This window comes from Ranitomeya variabilis, chromosome 2, assembly GCF_051348905.1.
Source record: "Ranitomeya variabilis isolate aRanVar5 chromosome 2, aRanVar5.hap1, whole genome shotgun sequence".
In the NCBI taxonomy this organism is placed as follows: domain Eukaryota; kingdom Metazoa; phylum Chordata; class Amphibia; order Anura; family Dendrobatidae; genus Ranitomeya; species Ranitomeya variabilis.
The window spans coordinates 781,844,588-781,867,944 of NC_135233.1; the positions used below are offsets into that span (position 1 = coordinate 781,844,588).

The 23,357-nt window shown below is 43.7% G+C and overlaps 1 protein-coding gene across 2 annotated transcripts in view; it reads right to left on the reverse strand.

Moving 5' to 3' along the window:
* The window catches only part of LOC143807835 (cytochrome P450 3A9-like), a 118,679-nt gene that overhangs the window by 20,925 nt on the left and 74,397 nt on the right, over positions 1 to 23,357 (reverse strand). Inside the window, exons 1-4 of one of the 2 annotated variants that reach the window (XM_077289799.1) lie at positions 23,123 to 23,209; positions 16,210 to 16,323; positions 14,678 to 14,766; positions 2,566 to 2,714 (exon numbers count right to left, since the gene is read on the reverse strand). In XM_077289799.1, the coding sequence (XP_077145914.1) occupies positions 2,566 to 2,714; positions 14,678 to 14,766; positions 16,210 to 16,323; positions 23,123 to 23,149 (379 nt within the window). In that variant the 5' untranslated portion in view covers positions 23,150 to 23,209. Of the gene's footprint in view, positions 1 to 2,565; positions 2,715 to 14,677; positions 14,767 to 16,209; positions 16,324 to 23,122; positions 23,210 to 23,357 lie in introns of those variants that run through there. The other variant, XM_077289798.1, reaches the window with a different exon arrangement.

Here is a 23,357-nt window from a genome sequence, read left to right on the forward strand (position 1 = left end):
TGGCTTCCCATTTATATGCATACTGGCTCCCGTATATATCTGCACCCTGGCCCCCCCATATATATGCATCATGTTCCCTTGTCCGGCCCCCTCCCATAAATCCATCCTGCCCCCCCCATATATCAATCCTGGCCCCTCATATACTGTATATGCATCCTCACTCTACCATATATCCATTCTGGCCCCCATATATCTGCATCCTGGCCCCCCATATATATGCATCCTGGTCCTTTGTCCTGCCTCCCCCTATATATCCTGGTCTTCCCCTATGTATCCATCCTAGCCCCTCACATGTATCCATCCTGGTCCTTTTTTTCCTGCCCCCCATTTATCCGTCCTGCCGCCCCCTTATATCCATCCTGGTCCTTTTTTTATTTTTTCCTGCCCCCATATATCCATCCTGCCATTCCCCTTATATCCATCCTGGTCCTTTTTTCCTGCCTCCCTCATTTATCCATCCTGCAGCCCCCCTTATAGCCATCCTGGTCCTTTCTTCCTGCCCCCATATATCCATCCTGCCGCTCCCCTTATATCCATCCTGGTCCTTTTTTCCTGCCCCCCCATATATAAATCCTGCCGCCCCTCTTATATCCATCCTGGTCCTTTTTTCCTGCCCCAATATATCCATCCTGCAGCCCTCCTTATATCTATCCTGGTCTTTTTTCCTGCACCCCAATGCATCCATCCTGGTCCTTATTTCCTGCCCCCCATATATTCATCCTGCCGCTCACTTATATCCATCCTGGTCCTTTTTTCCTGCCCCCTCCCATATATTCATCCTGCTGCCCCCCTTATATCCATTCTGGTCCTTTTTTCCTGCCCCCAGCATATATCCATCCTGCCGCCCCCTTATATCCATCCTGGTCCTTATTTCCTGTCCCCCCATATATCCGTCCTGCCCCCCCCCCCTTTATATCCATTCTGGTTCTCTTTTACTGCTCCCCCCATATATCCATTCTGCCGCCCCCTTATATCCATTCTTATCCTTATTTCCCGCCCCCCAATATATCCATCCTGACCCCCCTTATATCCATCCTGGTCCTTTTTTTGCTGCCCCCCCCCCCCCCCAAGTATCCATCCTGCCGCCCCCTTATATCCATCCTGGTCCTTATTTCCTGCCCCCCATCCTGCCGCCCACTTATATCCATCCTACCCCCCCCCCACCCCCTTATATCCATCCTGGTCCTTTTTTTGCTGCCCCCCCATATATCCATCCTGCCTCCCTTATATCCATCCTGGTCCTTTTTTCCTGCTCCCCCCTCCCATTTATCCATCTTATCCTGACCTCATAGAGAGACAGACAGAGTGACACAGACAGACAGAGTGACATAGACACAGAAGTTTCCTCTTCCTGCGCTTCCGGCGGTGGCGTTCTCCTCCTCCTCTCTGCAGGTCGGCATGCACATAGCAAAATGGCCGCCGACCTAGCAGAGGCTGGGGGCTGATGTGCGCCCGTCGCATGCGGCGCATGACACTGACGTCATACGCTGATGGGCGCACAATTGACAGCTACTATTGGGACGCGCACCGCAGCGGTTCAGGTAATGAACGCTGCGTGCGCGCGCCCGCACCCCTGCACTTTCTCTATCTGCGCTTTTATGGGGCCCGTGCCCCTTAAAGCCACATACTTTTTTTTTTCTTCTTTCTTCTTTTTCTTCTCCTCTCCTGCCCCCAGAGACAAGGGCCCACCAAGGATTTCCCCGATACCCCACCAGGCCAGTCTGACCCTGGGGCAATACTGTAGCATTCGATCATTATGTGGTGGTAATATGTGGTTTGGTCATGGTGTAGCAGTATTTGTCCCTTGTACATGGCATTATTCAGTCACTATGGACAAGGTCATAGACCTGCACAAAGCTGGAATAGGCTACAAAACCATAAGGAAGACGCTCGGTGAGAAGGAGACAACTATTGGGGCAATAGTAAGAAAATGGAAGAAATACAAAATGACTGTCAATCGACATCGATCTGGGGCACCATGCAAAATCTCATCTCGTGGGGTATCCTTGAACATGAAGAAGATGAGAGATCAGTCTAAAATTACACAGGGGGAACTTGTTAATGATCTATCTCAAGGCAGCTGGGACCACAGTTATCAAGAAAACCATTGGTAACACATTACACCGTAAAGATTTAAAATCCTGCAGTGCCCGCAAAGTCCCCCTACTCAAGAACGCACATGTGCAGGCACGTCTTAGATTTGCTAATGAACACCTGGATGATTCTGTGAGTGATTGGGAGAAGGTGCTGTGGTCAGAGGAGACAAAAATGTAGGTTTTTGGTATTAACTCAACTCGCCGTGTTTGGAGGAAGAGAAATGCTTCCTATGACCCAAAGAACATCGCCCCCATTATCAAGCATGGAGGTGGAAACATTATGTTCTGGGGTGTTTCTCTGGTAAGGGCACAGGACTACTTCACCGCATCAATGGGAGAATGGATGGAGCCTTTTACTTATTATACTTAGGGATTATGGAGCATAAGTAAAATAGAATTAAATGTGCGCTGTTTTGCAATTTTTTTCAAAAGCGCAGCTAAAAATGAAGAGCTCAGGAGAAAGCCTTACCCACAAGTATGAGAACCGGACTGAATATTCCAAGTTTCAGCAGTTTCTTGGTCTGGGTTACGAAAGGGTCGTTAGGTTTGTTCAGCGAGTCAAGGTTCACACTGAATGAGCAGCTAGCGACAACATCCATACTGTATGCACCTAACACACTAACACAGAACACATAACAAAGCATCAATTACATTATTATATAAACAAATAACAATAATTACACAACACTGTAAACAAAAGAAAATAATGTGTAGATGACCAAAAAATGCCAATAAAGACTGTTGTTTCACCCCCATTATTTATGCTGCTGGGTACCTGGCTATAGGTGGCAGTACAGTTAGGACAGTATATGTTCAAGGGTACGGAAGTATCTCTTATCACAGCAACTCCATTTTGCAGAAGTCCATAGACAAAACATAAAACTACAGCCTGCCTTTCATTTCGAAGGATAAGCATGACATCTCCTTGATTACAATTGTTTTTTTTGTTGGAAGAATAAAGCATACCCAATGGTAACACTAAACTTAAGGACAATTCCCAATGCACTGTCTATAGCAGCCACTCTTGCACTAAAGTTTATGAAGTATTTACTAGATAGGTCTGCAGAGACCCCATTCTCTTGAAACGTGAGGGTTTAACTGTCAACATAATAAATTCTGGTGCAGGCACCGGTATAAAAAATATAGTCTAGTCACATCCACATAATACAGACTGGTTCTGTGTACAGTTGTGTGCTCATCCATACATGCATACACTACAGTATTGCATACTACCTCCTATTGCATACACTATTCTGGCCAACACAATAGACCAGAATAGGACATGCTGTGATTTTTTTGGTCCACATGAAAAAACGTTCATCATATTGGTTACAACTAGCCCACATGTTGTCCGTGTGTGATCCGTCGTGTACACAAATAGTACACGGACTCAATACAGACTCATATGTTCAAGCGCTAAAATTTCTATTCTGAATATAGTCTAAATATTCCACCCTAAGCAATGAAAAAAATATTGAGGTTTTTTTATTTATCTTTCTATTAAATGTTGAAACCTTATATACTAATATTTTACGCTTATCATTTATGCAACATTAGGAAAAGCCCAGAGGTGAAATTGCTTCCAACATCAGCAGTGCATTCCTATTGCATTTGCTTTCAAATCTGCTGTGTGGCCACCTACAGTTTCAGAGTGATGACACTCAACTGTTTAGTAGACAATCATTCATAAAACATTAAGATGATGTGAAGGGGAATACAGAACCTAAAAAGAAGGCGAGGAACATAACTGAATGTAAGCTAGAATGACTAAAATTGCATAGATTCAATTTATTATCCACCAATAGGAACCAGTGCAAAAGATGTTGATTCTAATGTAATTGTATCTTTAATACATACAGTTGAAAGCAGAAGTTTACATACACTATATAAAAAGATACATAAGCATGTTTTTCTCAGTATCTGACATGAAATCAGAATAAACCTTTCCTGGTTTAGGTCAATTAGGATTACCATAATTAATAATATTTGCTAAATGCCAGAATAATGAGAGATAATGTTTAAGGTATTTTTATTACTAAGATTACTATGCCTTTAAACAATTCTGGACTGCCCATATCATGATGCCATGTGTTTGGAAGCTTCTGATTTTTTGGCAACATTTGAGTTAATTAGAGACACACTTATGCATGTATTTTAATGCATACCTGATACACGCTGCTTCTTTGTGTATCATCTTAGGAAAGTCAAGAAATCAGCCAAGATATCAGTAAGAGAATTGTGGACTTACACGTCTGGCTCATCCTTGGGTACAATTTCAAGTTAACTGAAGGTGCCTCATTCATCTGTACAAACAATTATATGCAAGTACAAACAAGATGGGAAGGTCCAGCCATTAGTGATGAGCGAGTATACTCGTTGCTCAGGTTTTCCCGAGCACGCTCGGGTGACCTCCGAGAATTTTTTATTGCTCGGAGATATAGTTTTCATCGCCTCAGTTGCATGATTTACGGCTTCCAGATACGTTGAATACATGTGGGAATCCCCTAACAAACAGGCATTCCTCACATGTACTCAGTGTATCTTGAAGCCGTAAATCATGCAACTGAGGCGATGAAAACTATATCTCTGAGCAATAACAAATACTCGGAGGTCACCCGAGCGTGCTCGGGAAAATGCGAGCAACGAGTACACTCGCTCATCACTACCAGCCATCATACCGCTCAGGAAGGAGACGGGTTCTGTGTCCCAGAGATGAACATGCTTTGGTCCGATATGTGCATATTAACCCAAGGACAAATGCAAAAGACCTTGTGAAGATGATGGTGGAAGCTGGTAAGATTGTGTCAATATCCACAGTGAAACGAGTACTGTATCAACATGAGCTAAAAGGTCATTCTGCCAGGAAGAAGCCATTACTCCAAAAGAAACATAAAAAAGCCAGATTAATGTTTGCAAATGACCTTAATTTTTGGAGACAAGTGGTCTGATGAAACTAAAATTGAACTTTTTGGGCATAATGACCATTGTTACATTTGGAAGTCAAAGGGAGAGGCTTGGAAGCCTGAGAACACCATCTCCAACTGTGAAGCACCGGGCTGGCAGCATCATGTTGTGGGGTTGTTTCGCTACAGGAGGGACTGGCGCACTTCACAAAATAGATGGCATCATCATCACGAGAATAGAAGATTTTGTGGCAATACTGAAGCAACATCTCAAGACATCAGCCAAAAAGTTAAAGCTTGGGCGGAAATGGGTCTTCCAAATGGACAATGACCCGAAGCATACTGCCAAAATGGTAACATTGTGGCTTAAGGATAACAAATATAATGTTTTGGAGTGGCCATCACAAAACCCCGATCTCAATCCTATTGAAAATTTATGGGCAAAGCTGAAAAAGCAGGTGCGAGAAAGGCGACCTACAAACTTGGATCGGTTACACCAGTTTTGTCAGGAGGAATGGGCCCAAATTCCAACCAACTATTGTGAGAAGCTTGTGGAAGGATATCCCATATGTTTGACCCAATTCATTCAGTTTAAGGGCAATGGAACCAAATACTAATGAAATATATGGAAACCTTTGACTTTGCAGTAGTAAAAATGCCTTAAAACATTCTCTCTCTCTCATTATTCTGGCATTTGGCAAAATATTAATAATTATGCTAATCCTAAATGACCTAAAACAGGAACGGTTTATTCTGATTTCATGTCAGACATTGAGAAAAACATGCATATGTGTCTCTTTATATAGTGTATGTAAACTTCTGGTTTCAACTGTATGCAGACTAAGCAGGAGAAATTCTGCAATATCACAAGGAGAGTGACTCATAATAATCTGACATGCTCACATGAGCGTACAAGTGTTATTGGATAGCTCTCAGACCAATGTTATTTATGAGGCAGTTCATATCTGCTATTTTTTTCTCATGTTGGCTCAGCATGAGAGAAAAAAATCAGATTGCTACAAGTGGCTCCGAAATTTGGATCCCACTGAAGTCTATAGGTGAGTGTGAAACATCTGACTGCACTTGGATGTCATCCGAGTGCAGTCCGACATCTCAGACAATCGAGAAGATGTAGAAATTAAGTTCTCTGTCTTCTCCATACCTGTGCTGCCATTCTCTCATGTGAGAAAATCAAATCACAGTAAACTGACACTTGGCTCACACTCTGGCAGAGTTTGAGATAAGTGTCAATTACATAATCAAGCTGATTCTCTCCCATGAGAGAATAAGTGCAGGTATGACCCCGGCAAAATACACAGAAGTGGACTACGTGGACTACTAAGGAACTGCAAGATTTGAGGGTTGTGGTGAATAGACAAGCAGAAAAGTGGTGGGTGAACGTTGCGGTCTGGCTGAAGCAGATGTGTGAAGCAGAAGCCTTCAAACAGTTGAATGTGTCACAATGTGATAAGAGGCTATTCAATAATAAGGGAACAACTCACCAGTTGTTCTCTTATAAACTATGCCATCACCTTTAAGATCATGCGAATGGGGTTTCTGCAACCCTTTATATCTTCAGACAAGCCCCTGCAGCCCTCAGAAAATTGTGTTATACATGTCCCACGCTGCATGTCCGGTACAATGGGTGTTTCCAGATTGCAATCAGCACCGCATCGGTCATTCCCTTCTTCTGAGATGCATTTAACTCATTGCTGGCCAGTTGTACTGTTATGATCTGGTGACCTTGGAGCCGCATGGACTTTCCTGGAGTAGGTGGAACCTATACTGACCGCAATCCCTAAACTGACACCGCAACTGGAAGTAGCTGTGGGGTGTACCTAACACATCCTAGACACCTCGACACAGCCGGAGGACTAAATACCCCTATAGATGGAAATGGGAATTCTATCTTGCCTCAGAGCAGACCCCCAAAGGATAGGCAGCCCCCCAGAAATATTGACGGTGAGTATAAGAGGAAAATCACACACAGGCAGAAAAAAACAGGATTTAGCAAAAGAGGCCACTCTAGCTAAATAGAATACAAAATTCCACCATCTAACTAAAGACATGGAATGTATATCTGCATCTCCAGAGAATCCAACTAGACTGAATAAATAAATCCAAACACCGTCAAAGTTGGACTAAGAAAAACAATGAATAGAACTGAATTGTAAAGCACACGGCATGTGTGCTGCAGAGACAAAACCAGAGACTTATCTTTGCTGATTTTGGCAGCAGGGCAGGAGGAACCAGACAGAGATGCAAACCCTCCAAGAACAATGGACAACTGGCAATGACAAATGAATCCTGCACACCTAAATAGCCCAGTCAGAGCTGCAATCAGCAGAAACACCTGCCCAGGACTGCAACTCAGGGACAACTGCATTACCACCAACAACCACCGGAGGGAACCCTGTCATGGTTCCCAATGGCAGGGACTCAGGCAAAAATGGACTAGCTCTAGGAATGATGGAATCTCAGATGACCGCGACGCTGAACCTAACACGCAACTAATAGTAGCCAGGGGGTGTGCCTACGATTATCCCTACTGCACTGCATCACCAAGGAGACGGACTCAGTGCTACAGGACCCTTGCAGACTCCGCCCACTCCGGACTGCCTCTGTACCTTTTCTACCCTCCATTAAAAGTGTGGTTTTGACAAAGACCAGCCTTGGTCGAAACGTTAACCGTAACTTAAAGTATCCGTCATTTTCTCTGAACACTAATAAGCATTTGGTGATGCCTGTACTAAAAATAAAAAATACAACTTTCACGTAAAAACCTGCAAGTCTTGAGTGTGCGGCTGTTTTTTCTATAGACATTACGATTATCCCTAGACACCTCGCACCAGCCGGAGATCTAGTTACTCCTAGTAGAGGAATACACAGACCTGGCTTGCCTCCAGGGAAACCCCAAAAGTGATAGTAGCCCCCCACATATAATAACGGTTAGGTAAGAGGAAAACACGTACGCAGTATGAATATAGATTCAGCAAAGAGAGGCCCTCTGACTAGATAGCAGAAAATACAAAAGAGGACTTCGCGGTCACCTCAAAACCCTAAACAGCCATCCTGAAATTACTTTAACTCCGTTATCAACTCATGACACCGGAGTAGTAATTTCAGATCACTAGAGCTTCCAGCAGCAAGAGAAATATAAATGCATGCTGGACAAACAAACACAAAAAATGCCAAAGATCCAACTTAGCTGAATTGCAGACTTGGAGCAGGTAGCAAGCAACAGAGGTGCTCTGGTAACATTGATTGCCGGCACCAGAATGACTGAGAAGCCAAACTAAATAGGAAACTCCCAAACCCTGATGGGAACAGGTGCACTGGAAATAAAAGACAAAAGTAAGCCAGTACCACCAGTAGCCACCAGAGGGAGCCAAAAACAGAATTCACAACAGAACCCAAGAGCAGAATTCACAACACTTTGTGTCATATTTGTCCAACTTAGCACTTTACAATAAGGGTGTTTATATTGTGATCCCATAGCATTTGCATACTTCTTTTTTTCCGTTTGCTTAGCTTTTTAAGTAAGTGCTAGGCTGATCCTAATGTTTTTGGTGGTGCACTTACACACTTTGAGAGAAAGGGTCTAGAGCACAGAGGGACGTGATGTTGTAGGTTCTTGGCCGAGGTCTATAGATGATGTATTGTTTATTTGACGTTTCCAAGTTTTGCCCAATTTGTCACAATTGCTGATACACAATGATAAATATCGTGCATCTTTAGACACTGTTGTGTTTTTACCAACTTTTGGTTTACTTAAAATGGTTGCACTCAATTGCGTTAAAGCATGTCAATATGAAATACATGAAATGTGAATAACGTAATGGCTTTTCAATATTAGGAAAATTCCTGAGAGACACTTAGCACAAATTTGGACAAATAATGTGAGCCCACCAACCATTGTCAAGGTATCGGTCAGTTTTTCTGTTATTTATATTCTAAATTTTCTTACTGAGCACTTCGCCCTTCACCAGGTGGTGATTTTAATTACATCTAATTACATCAGGTTCCGGACAACCCATAAATGTAGTTTCTATCAAGAGAGATTATCACATTCACCCATGCATTATGATATCAGCTTTAGGTAAGTGTTCACACTGGGGAGTTAGGTCAGGGACCCATCAGATTCATGAGGCCACCTTGACGATGGTAGATGGGCTCACATTATTTGGCCAAATGTTGTGCTAAGCGTCTCTTATAAATTTTCCTAATATTCAAAAGCCATTACGCTATTCACATTTCATGTATTTGACTTGCTTTAACGCATTTGAGTGCAACCATTTTCGCAATTTTTTGATACTTGTCATGTGAGCCACAACTTATGTCTAAAACACATAGTAATTGTGGTGCAAGGAGAAAAATGGGGCATTTTGTGCTAAAGGACAAAATAAAAATTAATGTGCGATTGTGTCTTTAGAGTGTCTGTTCCATAGTAGCATACGGGACTAAGCTGAATGCCTACTTGTAAAGTTGGGTTTTACTGCAACCATTATTATTAATGACCTTGTAGGGGGCATTCAGAGTAGAATTTCAATATTTGCAGATGATACTAAACTCTGCAGGGTAATCAATACAGGGGAGGACAATTTTATATTACAGGATGATTTATGTAAACTAGAAGCTTGGGCTGATAAATGGCAAATGAGCTTTAATGGGGATAAATGTAAGGTCATGCACTTGGGTAGAAGTAATAAGATGTATAACTATGTGCTTAATTCTAAAACTCTGGGCAAAACCGTCAATGAAAAAGACCTGGGTGTATGGGTGGATGACAAACTCATATTCAGTGGCCAGTGTCAGGCAGCTGCTACAAAGGCAAATAAAATAATGGGATGTATTAAAAGAGGCATAGATGCTCATGAGGAGAACATCATTTTACCTCTATACAAGTCACTAGTTCGACCACACTTAGAATACTGTGCACAGTTCCGGTCTCCGGTGTATAAGAAAGACATAGCTGAACTAGAGCGGGTGCAGAGAAGAGCGACCAAGGTTATTAGAGGACTGGGGGGTCTGCAATACCAAGATAGGTTATTACACTTGGGGCTATTTAGTTTGGAAAAACGAAGGCTAAGGGGTGATCTTATGTTAATGTATAAATATATGAGGGGACAGTACAAAGACCTTTCTGATGATCTTTTTAATCATAGACCTGAGACAGGGACAAGGGGGCATCCTCTACGTCTGGAGGAAAGAAGGTTTAAGCATAATAACAGACGCGGATTCTTTACTGTAAGAGCAGTGAGACTATGGAACTCTCTGCCGTATGATGTTGTAATGAGTGATTCATTAATTAAATTTAAGAGGGGACTGGATACCTTTCTGGAAAAGTATAATGTTACAGGGTATATACACTAGATTCCTTGATAAGGCGTTGATCCAGGGAACTAGTCTGATTGCCGTATGTGGAGTCGGGAAGGAATTTTTTTCCCCATGGTGGAGTTACTCTTTGCCACATGGGTTTTTTTTGCCTTCCCCTGGATCAACATGTTAGGGCATGTTAGGTTAGGCTATGGGTTGAACTAGATGGACTTACAGTCTTCCTTCAACCTTAATAACTATGTAACTATGTAACTATGTAACCATGAAATCACTACTGTCCTATAGCACAGGCTTGACTAGGGCATAATTGTATCTGTGGTTTCGCAGCAGCAGAAGTGCACAGACCCAAAACACATATAAATTTCAGGTATATAGCATTCAACATGGAAAAATTCTAGTCTTTTGCATTGGTTCTTATTAGTAGATAATATATTCTGTCTAGATAACATCTATTTATATAATTACCTTAAATTGTCTATCATCCACTTCCGTCTGGACGTCCTTGAATCCCACAACCCACCGCGCTGCACCGGGAGTACGCCGACCGCCATATTGGAATACCCTAGTGATGGGTATTCCAATATGGCACCTGCTGGTGGTACCAGGCCCTTGCGCAGTACCACCGGTGGGTCATCAGTGGCAGAGGCAGCAGCTCAGAACGCTTCACGGCTGTGCTCTGGGGTGGCACTGCGGCCAGAGGCTGCTGACAAAGGGACGGAGAACAGCGGAACCCAGGGAGGAGGTAATGTGAGAGGGGAACCGGCAGGAGGAAATACGTGACATCCGCACACACCGCCTCATCTGACCCCAATACACCGACCATGTAAACCATGTGAGACGGAGCCCGCTGTGTGTGCATGTGCGGTCTGCTGCAGACCGCGGTAATGGAAACCACAGCATTGTGTCCAGGAGGGGAAACATGAGACCCGGGACATTCACATACCCAGCAGTGCCGAGCACAGCAGCGAGACGGGGAGACACTGTGTACAGGCTGCAACCATCGTGTACAGGCAGCAGCCACTGTGTACCGACAGCAGCCACCATGTACTGAAGGGTGACTACAAGCAGGGCCCGGGATTGGAGGGGTCACCACTGGTGGTCGCTGGGGTTTGAGGGGTCACCGCAGGCAGTTGGAGGGGTCACCACAGGCGGGAGCCAGGGTTGGAGGTATCACAAATGGCAGGGACTAGGGTTGGAGGGGTCACTACAGGCGGGGGCCGGAGTAACGGCACCAAACAAATAAAATACTATCAATACTTCGGTATTCATTTAGTTAATTTGTGTTGCAAAGCTGTAGTATTGAACATATGATGTGAAATGTTTTTATGTGCAATATAATCATTATAATTTGTAATAACTAACCATAGTTAGTTACAATGCCTGGGCAACGCTGGGCTCTTCAGCTAGTGATAGCATAATTAGTTGTTTTTATTAGAAATACAGTCATTTTAGCTTACATTTAGTTCAGTTCTAGAGGCTGAAGAGGAGGAAACAAGCAGCAGATCTCTCATCAATTTATTTTGTCTGCACAGTGGGGTCACTAAGCTGTAATTATTCGCCATCCGAAAGATCATCCAGCCTTGTTTCTCATTATGGTGGCTGCAAGTTTCTTGGTACATTTAAAGGGAACCTGTCACCCCCAAAATCGATGATGAGGTAAGCCCACCAGCATCAGGGGCTTATCTACAGCATTCTGTAATGCTGTAGATAAGCTCCCGATGTTACCTAAAAGAGGATAAAAAGAGGTTAGATTATACTCACCCAGGGGCGGTCCAGCTGCAGTCCGGTCCGATGGGTGTCTCAGGTCCACTCCGGCGCCTCCTATCTTCATTCTATGACGTCCTCTTCTTGTCTTCCCGCCGTGGCCCTGGCGTAGGCATATTTTTTCTGCCCTGTTGAGGGCAGAGCAAAGTACTGCAGTGTGCAGGCGCCGGGCCTCTCTGACCTTTCCCAGTGCCTGCGCACTGCAGTACTTTGCTCTGCCCTCAACAAGGCAGACAAAGTACGCCTGCGCAGGAGCCGCGGTGTGAAGACCAGAAGAGGACGTCATGGAATGAAGATGGGAGGCGCCGGAGCGGACCTGAGACACCCATCGGAGCTGGACCGCCCCTGGGTGAGTATAATCTAATGTCTTTTTCTCCTCTTTCAGGTAACATCGGCAGCTTATCTACAGCATTGCAGAATGCTGTAGATAAGCCCCTGATGACGGTGAGCTTACCTCACCATCGATTTTGGGGGTGACAGGTTCCCTTTAAATGGGCTGATAATCTGGAAACCAGCAAACACCTGACAAAGGAGACAACCATGTGTCTGTGTCTGTTGGGTGCGGTGATTTATAATCTACTTTAAAAAATCATCATTATCGGCAGTACATGATCCTGTTTAGGCAAGACATGTACTCCCAATTATATGATATTGTATCCACACACTTTGTGCACCTAGTGTCATCGGCTGATCTCAACCGGCTATCAAATGACTGCCAATTGGCTTGCATGTATGCAGTCAGTTGTCCTATAATGGCCACTGTCACTAGGTTTAAACCCAGCATTGCCATGTTCACATTTCTTTTCTGACTTTCCGATGTGTTCTATTTCAGGAACAAACAAAACTAATGTATAAAATGGATCTCTTGAATTATTGATGCAAACCATATTGATCATTATTATTTCCATCTAGGTTCTGTTGCGTGTCAGTTGTTTTAACAGAAAAAAGTCTTGCATGCTGCAGTTTGACAGACTTTATAATAATGAATGAGGTCACTTTGCTTTTGTTTACATCAATAATGAAACGGATGTGTTTTTGGAGATTGTATTGCATGAATCTACAGCTCCCAGTATATCCTTAACAATGGTAAGGAGATACTGGGAATGGTTGTCAACAGGAACCACAGCACTGATGAGAAGTAGGCAGTATCATTAATGCACATTTACAGTCATGTGACCTATATGTGACATTTTATCTGATTGGAGTCCTTCTCATCCCTTTCTTCATATAGTCCTTAAGCCATTATGATTTTATACATACACAGCTTATCTCTGCAGACTTTACTCTTCTATAGCACATTTCAATCCTTAAAAATACCAGCATCATTATAACATCACAGAATAAAAATAGCTGCCCTACTGAATGTTGTGCCACTGGAACAAACAATTGCCCCCACTGTGCTCACTCCACAAAATATGATTCCTAAACTGTCTACTCTTAAAAAAAATATTGTCTTCATACCATCCCCTCTTAAGAACTATGATTGTTGCATTGTCTGCCCTTATGAACTGTAACTGCCACATTGTCCGGTCTTATTAACTATAACCGTCATACCGTGCTCTCGTAAGAGCTATGTCCATCATACTTTCTCCCTCTATAAGCTATAACTGCTGAACTGTCTGCACTTATTGATTATAACAGTCCCCCTTATCAACTATAACCTCCACACTGTCCACCTTATGAACTATATTCTCTATACTGTCCCATGACCTATGGCCTACACACCATCCCCACTTTACACTGTCTCATGTCCACTGCTTACCCTCAAACTGTACCTATCTCGAAATTGCCTCCATTTCCAGCAATCTCCCATGCTCCTCTTCTCCATGCTGTCCCCCACATCTTGCCCCTTTCCATACTGTCCCTCACAAGCTGCTCCTCTTCATACTGTCCCAAACATGCTGCCCCCTCTCCATACTGTCCTCCACACACTTCCCTTCTACATTCTGTCCCCCGCAACTGTCCACAACATGCATCCCCTCTCAAAACTGTCCCCCAACACAATGCCTCTCTTCATTCTGCCCCCATAAAACAACCACTCTCCATACAGTCCCACACATGCTGCTCACTCTACATACTGTAGCTCCACATTGTCTCCCTCATGCTGCTGTTTCACATTTCTCCTGCCATCTTGCACTCCCATCTACAATAACAGTCTTCTGTCTTCATCTCCTATGGAGTGCTTATCATGCTGCCATCTTTGGCACCTTTTGCCACAGCTGTGTCATCAGCAGCATGATGAGGTAACCTCATGACAGCACTGCTCATCAGCACAGGGGGATGATAAGTGCTTCTCCTCTGTCGTGCTGGTGTCCTTCATGTTCTCAATTTTTTTGTGTGTGTGCAGGATGCGAATGCAATTGATTACAGACAGCAGAAATCGGAGTATTCCCTGTTCTCGAAGCTGGCTGTCAGTGTAAAGCCAACTGGGAGAATCTGCCAAGTTCCACTCCTCAGGAGTGAGGAGACCGCTACCTGGGAGACAGTTCGGACCATCACTTGAGTCAAGATCCTATAATTCTGTTTTTAAAGAAATAAACTTCGGCTTCAACATACATATTACAAAATCAGACTTACTCTTTCATGGCACATGACTCGTCCTTGTCGACATAAACCTGGATATTCCGCACAAGTGTATTTGAATAGTGGTTCATGATGTGAAACATCTAAAAATAAGAGATGTCAGTTTGGATCTACTTGTAGAAATAAAGAGACAAAATGATCCAGCTTCCAAACTGGCAAAAAATTATTGGATTAAAAAAGATTCATAGATTCCTTTATGAGTGTAGACACAGCTACGCTTTTCGAACATCCATTGTATTCTATGACAAAGCTAAACATGAGCTGAATGCAGAGTAATTTATACAACCATAAACCAATTGGAACACCGATGGTCAGACACATGATAAATTGTCATAATTGAATAAAAGCACCATGTGGGCGTGAAAAACACACATAAGTGAATAATTCTAAAACCATTACAAAAGTTTGTGAACAAACAACAATAGCAAAAAAAATAAATAAATAAATAAAAAAATGTGAATGGCATTTGAACAAAGCAAAGCATATAACATTAATTCCCGTTGTAGATTTAAACCATTTGGATAATGTGTCAAGATTAAGCATCCAATATGCTTCCCTGTCCAAGAGACACTTTCTGATGTGACCACCCCTGGGATTAGCAGCTACTCGCTCTATACCAAAAATTTGCATTGAGGTAGTGTTTAATTAATTGTGCTGTGAAATGAAATGTCTGGCTGCATGAAGAACAGTACGATTTGTGTTGGAGGTACTGTATATACAGGTGCTTCTCACAAAATTAGAATATCATCAAAAAGTTAATTCATTTCAGTTCTTCAATACAAAAAGTGAAACTCATATATTATACAGAGTCGTTACAAACAGAGTGATCTCTTTCAAGTGTTTATTTCTGTTAATGTTGATGATTATGGCTTACAGCCAATGAAAACCCAAAAGTCATTATCTCAGTAAATTAGAATGCTTTAAACCCCAGCTGGAGAAATGATTTTAAAATCTGAAATGTTGGCCTACTGAAATGTATGTTCAGTAAATGCACGGATTACATAATATTCATTCCATGGTCAAATAGGCTCAGGGCATATGGACAGAATATTATGTCTGATGTCAGAAAGGGGTTAAAAAAAAATACAAAGTTACGGGTTTGGAAATACAAGTTACGGGTTTCAAAAAATGGTAAGACAAACATTTTTTTCACTAATAAAATATGAAAAAAACTATATAAGTTTGATATCACCATAAACAAATCATACAAGATAATTTTAGTGCCCAATAAATGCTGTGAAAACAAAACCTGGGAAAATAATGGTGGAATTGCAGTAGTTTCACAATTTCACTCCCAATGGAATTTGTTCCTGTTTTCAGTACGTAATATTGTAAAACGAATGGTGGAAAACAAAACAATAAATTGAACTGCAAAAAAAAAGCTCTCATACAGCTATATCAACAGAAAAATACAAAAGTTAGGACTCCTAGAAAGAGTGCTGAAAAAACAAAACTACAAAAATAAACCCAGAAAGGGTTAAAGTGTAAATGAAAAAGAAATTAGTTATAGATAAATTTGCCATTACCTCCTTAAGTTTCCCACTGGTGAATGTGGGTGACAGAACTGTGCGAATCCTCTTCCATTGCTCATCCTCAGCAATTGATATTGCAGAGTCCAAGGGACCATTGAGACCAAAATTCTAGAATAAAAACATAGTGTCATGTAAGGCCTTTTTCACATATTGTGTATGTGTGGCATATTTTTTAGAAAGCAAAGTCAAAATTTTTTTTGCCTTTTTTTTTTATAATTCTCCAACAGTCTAAGTAGGGCCACACAGTGATTTTTGTTCCAACACAAGTTACGTGACCAAAAAGTGCTCTATGCAGGGCCGTATTTGCCACTAGGCACTTGAGGGCACGTGCCTAGGGCGGGTCTATGAGTGGGGGGCGGCACCTGAGCAAGTTTAATTTTTTTTTTTTTTTAAAGTCCGGGGTCGCCCCGCCCACCAGGGGGTCGCCCCACCCACCTTAATCCTGGCTGCTGCGGGGGAGGGGATCTCGGACGAGTCACTGCTGAGGAGCGAGTGAAGAGAAGATGTCCAGCTGAAAGCCTGGAGGAATCTCTGTGCAGCGCTCAGTTAGGTAGCTGCGACACAGGCTTAGATAGTTCTGTATAGTTCAATCCATTAATTTCAATGGGCACCATGTACTGCTTAATTTAACCTATGGTGGAGGGAAACCAAACACTTGCTGGAGGGTTTCCACACAAACCACAGAGGATCTGCTCCTAGCTATGCTGCTGCAGCCCCATACCTCCCTCCCATCACCCCGTACTGCAGCTCCACACCTCCCTCCCGTCACCCTGTGCTGCAGCCCACACCTCCCTCCCGTCAGTATATATAGGGAGGCTGTGTGGGGCTCATGCTCTGTATAGGGAGGCTGTATGGGGCTCATGCAGTATATAGGGAGGCTGTGTGGGGCTCATGAGGGTATATAGGGAGGCTGTGTGGGGCTCATGAGGGTACTTAGGGAGGCTGTGTGGGGCTCATGAGGGTATATAGGGAGGCTGTGTGGGGCTCATGAGGGTACTTAGGGAGGCTGTGTGGGGCTCATGCTGTATATAGGGAGGCTGTGTGGGGCTCATGCTGTATATAGGGAGGCTGTGTGGGGCTCATGAAGGGTATATAGGGAGGCTGTGTGGGGCTCATGCTGTATATATGGGGAGGCTGTGTGGGGCTCATGCAGTATATAGGGAGGCTCTGTGGGGATCATGCTGTAAATAGGGAGGCTGTGTGGGGCTCATGCTGTATATAGGGAGGCTGTGTGGGGCTCATGCGGTATATATAGGGAGGCTGTGTGGGGCTCATGCTGTATATAGGGAGGCTGTGTGGGGCTCATGCTGTATATATAGGGAGGCTGTGTGGGGCTCATGCTCTGTATAGGGAGGCTGTATGGAGCTCATGCAGTATATAGGGAGGCTGTGTGGGGCTCATGCAGTGTGTATAGGGAGGCTGTTTGGGGCTCATGCTGTATATAGGGAGGCTGTTTGGGGCTCATGCTGTATATGGGGAGGCTGTGTGGGGCTCATGCTGTATACATAGGGAGGCTGTGTGGGGCTCATGCAGTATATAGGGAGGCTGTGTGGGGGTCATGCAGTGAATATAGGGAGGCTGTGTGGGGCTCATGAGGGTATATAGGGAGGCTGTGTGGGGCTCATGCAGGGTATATAGGGAGGCTGTGTGGGGCTCATGCTGTATATATGGGGAGGCTGTGTAGGGCTCATGCAGTATATAGGGAGGCTCTGTGGGGATCATGCTGTATATAGTGAGGCTGTGTGGGGCTCATGCTGTATATAGGGAGGCTGTGTGGGGCTCATGCTGTATATATAGGGAGGCTGTGTGGGGCTCATGCTGTATATAGGGAGGCTGTGTGGGGCTCATGCTCTGTATAGGGAGGCTGTATGGGGCTCATGCAGTGTATATAGGGAGGCTGTGTGGGGCTCATGCAGTGTATATAGGGAGGCTGTGTGGGGCTCATGCAGTGTATATAGGGAGGCTGTTTGGGTCTCATGCTGTATATAGGGAGGCTGTGTGGGGCTCATGCTGTATACATAGGGAGGCTGTGTGGGGCTCATGCTGTATATAGGGAGACTGTGTGGGGCTCATGCTCTGTATAGGGAGGCTGTGTGGGGCTCATGCAGTATATGGGGAGGCTGTGTGGGGTTCATGCAGTATATGGGGAGGCTGTGTGGGGCTCATGCTCTGTATAGGGAGGCTGTGTGGGGCTCATGCAGTGTATATAGGGAGGCTGTTTGGGTCTCATGCTGTATATAGGGAGGCTGTGTGGGGCTCATGCTGTATATAGGGAGACTGTGTGGGGCTCATGCTCTGTATAGGGAGGCTGTGTGGGGCTCATGCAGTGTATATAGGGAGGCTGTTTGGGTCTCATGCTGTATACATAGGGAGGATGTGTGGGTCTCATGCTGTATATAGGGAGGCTGTGTGGGGCTCATGCAGTGTATATACGGAGGCTGTGTGGGGCTCATGCTGTATACATAGGGAGGATGTGTGGGGCTCATGCAGTATATAGGGAGGCTGTGTGGGGCTCATGCAGTATATAGGGAGGCTGTGTGGGGCTCATGCAGTGTATATAGGGAGGCTGTGTGGGGCTCATGCAGTGTATATAGGGAGGCTGTGTGGGGCTCATGCTGCATACATAGGGAGGATGTGTGGGGCTCATGCTGTATATAGGGAGGCTGTGTGGGGCTCATGCTGTATACATAGGGAGGATGTGTGGGGCTCATGCAGTATATAGGGAGGCTGTGTGGGGCTCATGCAGTGTATATAGGGAGGCTGTGTGGGGCTCATGCTGTATATAGGGAGGCTGTGTGGGGCTCATGCTGTACAGATAAGTCAGTTCTCTCACTAAATTACCCATCCAGCTCTTCAAACTATGCTCTCTGAAATGTCAGAGCATTGCAGAGATAAACGTCCCTGTTTGCAGTCTGAGTGATTCTGCCCGTGGTTTTGGTAATATGAATCGACTGACAGGTTCCCTTTAAAAATCTGTCAGCCAAATCTTGCAACCGTGGCAGAATCAACTGACCATGTACTGTGTATGAGATCCACCAGATTCTCACATGACAACTAATGGAAAGGTTTGCTAAGGCTACTTTCACATCAGCGATTTTCTCAATTCGCGGCAGATCCAGCAGTTTTTCCGCATCTACCTTGTAACGGATCACTTACGGGCCGGCAACTCTGCGTTCGGCCTCATTCATTCCCTATGGGACTTGCGGACATGTGCGGCACTTAAGGTTTTGCACTTGCGGTGAGACAAAAAAACACTGCTAGCATCATTTTTTTTTCTGTTGCTGCAAGTACCGCATTTGCCGGATCGCGGCAAAACCGCAAGTGCTGCACATGTCCGCAAGTCCCACAGGGAATGAATGAGGCTGAACGCAGTGTTTCTGTAAGTGATCCATTATGCGGCAGATGTGGAGAAACTGCCGAATCTTCAGCAAATGTCAAAAATCGCTGATGTCAAAGTAGCCTAAGTAACAGCCGACAGTGTCAGCATTAGTCATACTCACCAATGGGGGAGGCAGCATGAAAAGTGACTAGGGCAGCAGAAACTCTAAATACGGCCCTGGCTGTATGCTACTGGTACATCACAGCATAATGCAGGTGAATCTCATTGTGACCCCTAGCAGACTTCAAAGATGCCTATAATCGAAAAGGTAATTCTAATATAGATAAAAGTACACAGAAAAGGATAAAATATCATATAAGTGTAACTGCAATTTGAATCAGATATCAGGCAAATGTATATATTCTGTAAATATTTTAGTACGATACACAACTACACAATAAAAATAAAATTGTAAAGTTAATAGTAAAAACAAGAAATAATGAAAGCAAGGGGAGGCCAATGAGAGACACAAAATAATGAAGACAAGAAAACAATACAAAGGGTAGCCACCAAATAGCAGAATACTACCAAGGAGTGATGATAACAGTTGTGTATAGGCATGTATATTGTAGGCATTAGGCAGCGTTCCCACAGGCAACTTCTTTAGTCGAACAAGGCAAGGTTTATTAGCTCTGGCACACTGGTAAACACAATAGGAAACTACAGTACTATATGCCTGGTCAATACTACTGCAGAAATACGTCTGATACTCTGGCAGGTATTCGTCCACCCACAAAAAGGTCAGTATGAGATCTCTTCAGCTCGCACAGAATGCTAGACTGTCCACCATTAAAAGGTCCTTTTTGTTCTAGGACCAAAGACTGCTCAGTTCCTCAGCCATCTCTCCAGTCACTCCATCACTTGTCTCTCTCCCAAGTACAGCTCACATTTTGGCTGGTCTCTCCACTCTGCAACATCCATTTCCTGGTTCTTAGCAAAACACTGCAGGTGCATTTACTAAAACTCTGCAGAGCTGGGATTTAACCCTGCACTACCTGGCTTTGCTACAATATGCAGAAAGTTAATTACAATGCAATTAGATATATAGATATTTGGTGCAATGTAATGCACAACATTAAAATAAATAGTGACGAGATAAAGATGCATTATAATCAGACACACCCAAAAATAATAATACAATGTGTCATAGACTTGTATAAGTGTGCGACTTGGCATGAGAAAATAAACGTTAGTTGGCACTGCACCATAGTTTATGATTGGAGCTAGTGCTATCCGATGAAATAGGATAGCGCTCACCCAAGTAATATGCTGGCTACTCGCCAATTATATGAGCAAGCCCCAACTTGCAGAATTGCATTGTAATTAACTTTAAGGCTATGTGCCCACGTTGGAGAAATGCTGCGGAAATGTCCGCAGCATTTCTGCAACTCCCTGCCGTGGGTAAATCGCATGCGGAATTGGCATGCATTTTCGCGCAAAACACAAGCGTTTTTCAAGCGTTTTTAGCTTGCAGAATGGTTGCGCTTTACAAGCGATTTGAAGCATCGCTTGGAAAAGTGATTGACAGGTTGGTCACACTTGTCAAGCATAGTGTTTGACAAATGTGACCAACTTTTTACTATTGATGCTGCCCATGCAGCATCAATAGTAAAAGATAGAATGTTATAAATAATAAAAAAAATAAAAAATATGGTTATACTCACCTTCCAACGACCCCCGATCTCCTTAGTGGTGCTCCCGGTACGTCACGTGACCGCGACGTCATCCCAGGTGATTCGCGCAATGCATCCCTGGGAACGGAAGCCGCCGCGTGCACTGCTGAGTGGCAGGAGCACTCCGGGGGCCACCAGATGGTAAGTATATCCCTATTTTTTATTTTAATTCTTTTTTTTTACAGGAATATGGTTCCCAATGGCCTGGAGGAGAGTCATGAAGCGCTCACTTTACGCATGGTGGGCATAGCCACATGCGTAAAGTGAATGCAATGCAATCCTATGGTGGCAGAATCGCCGCAATTCTGCAGAAATAATGAACATGCTGCGGATTTTACCGTTATGCGATTCCGCAGCGGGAAAATCTGGAGCACGGGAATGTGCTTTTTAAGCGTTTTTTAGCTTTTCCGCTGCACCACAAAACGCGGCAGAAATGCATAAAAAACGCAACGTGGGCACACAGCGTAAGCCTGTACATATTTGCCTATACATACCTGTTATCATCACACCTTGGTAGCATTCTGCCATCTGGTGGCTACCCTTTGCATTGATTTATTTTCTTTATTACTTTGTCTCTCATCGGCCTTCCCTTGCTTTCATTGTTTATTGGTTTTACTATTAACTTTTACATTTTTTTTTGTATAGTTGTGTAATTCAATAATATATTTATGGTATATATACATTTGTCTGATTTCTGATTCAAATTGGAGTAACACTTACCGGTATATGATTTCCCAGAAGACTTCAACCTGCAACAAGCAGAACGCTAAAAATCTGACTGATTCAAATTCTATGCAACCTACTTCTTGTGGTTGTGGTATGCTAGAGATCATAATCTATCACCATTTCTCTGCCTTATACTGTGACACTGCAGCCGTACAGAGCAATCTTTCGCTGCATGACCTGTGTTGCAGCCAAAAGTTAAGGTGTAGTCCCAGCTTAATAATGGCTAAAAGTGAAACTCAAATTTTTACCCTCCTCAAACGTAATGCTTATGTTTATTTATGGAGATGCTCTCTGTATTATGTTGCAACAGCATTTAGTCAGGAGAGGGAAAGGACACTGTTTCTGTGCTTATTTCTACATCTCTACCTACATCTCTACCTAAATAGTTAGACATCAGAGTTGCAAAGCAACAGTGCCAACCGCTGACCCTCTGTGCTAATTTCTACTATCATAAATGGAAAGAAAGTAAATCCACGAGGGCAGAGTCTGTCTATTTTATATACATATCATATATTTTGTAATATGTATTGTAAAGTTTCCGCTCAATTGGCAGCGCTTGAGGTATACACACAGGAAGCTACTATTTAAACAATGCCCAGGAGGTTTTAATCAAACTCCATAAACCTTGCAATAACTACCATATTTTGCGGACTATAAGATGCACCGGACCATAAGACACACCCAAAATTTTGGGGAGGAAAATAGGAATTGTTTTTAATGAAACTGTGGTGCATCTTATAATCCTCTTTTATGGGGGTTAATGATTGTGGTGGAGTGGGGTCCCAGGAAGCAGGGTCGCTGCTGCAGGAAGCTGGCATTGGCAGACATTTTCCCAGAGTCATCCGTAGTGAAAACGATGGGAAGTGCGGGGACTTGGCCGACATTTTCTGCAAGCCTGAAGCCTGTTGTAGCCTCGCAGAGCTGAACACGTCCTCCTCCCAACCTGGCGCCCGCAGTATTATCTCACTCGAGCCGCCTCCCTCTCAGTTAGCTATATTCAGATTATAAGACCCACCCCCCATTTCCCCCTCCAAAAAAGTGTGTCTTATAATCTTAAAAATATGGGAAATAATAAAATGGCCATTTGGCGCAGGGAAAACAAAAATGGTCCAAGTACAGTGGCACATACTTGTTGATTGCCAGGACAGCGTAACATCCAGCACAAAAAACTCTGGCAGGAGACTTGACACTGGAGGACTTCTCATCTCCATTCTCAGACATTGAATGAGACGACTGGTTTGCTTTTTATCTGTGGAACCACGACCTGGGGTGGGGATATGTGAGCAGCCAGTTCCACCTATCTCTCTGATTGCTCGTAAACCCTGCCACAATACAGCCTATTAACTCTCTCAGCACTATACTTG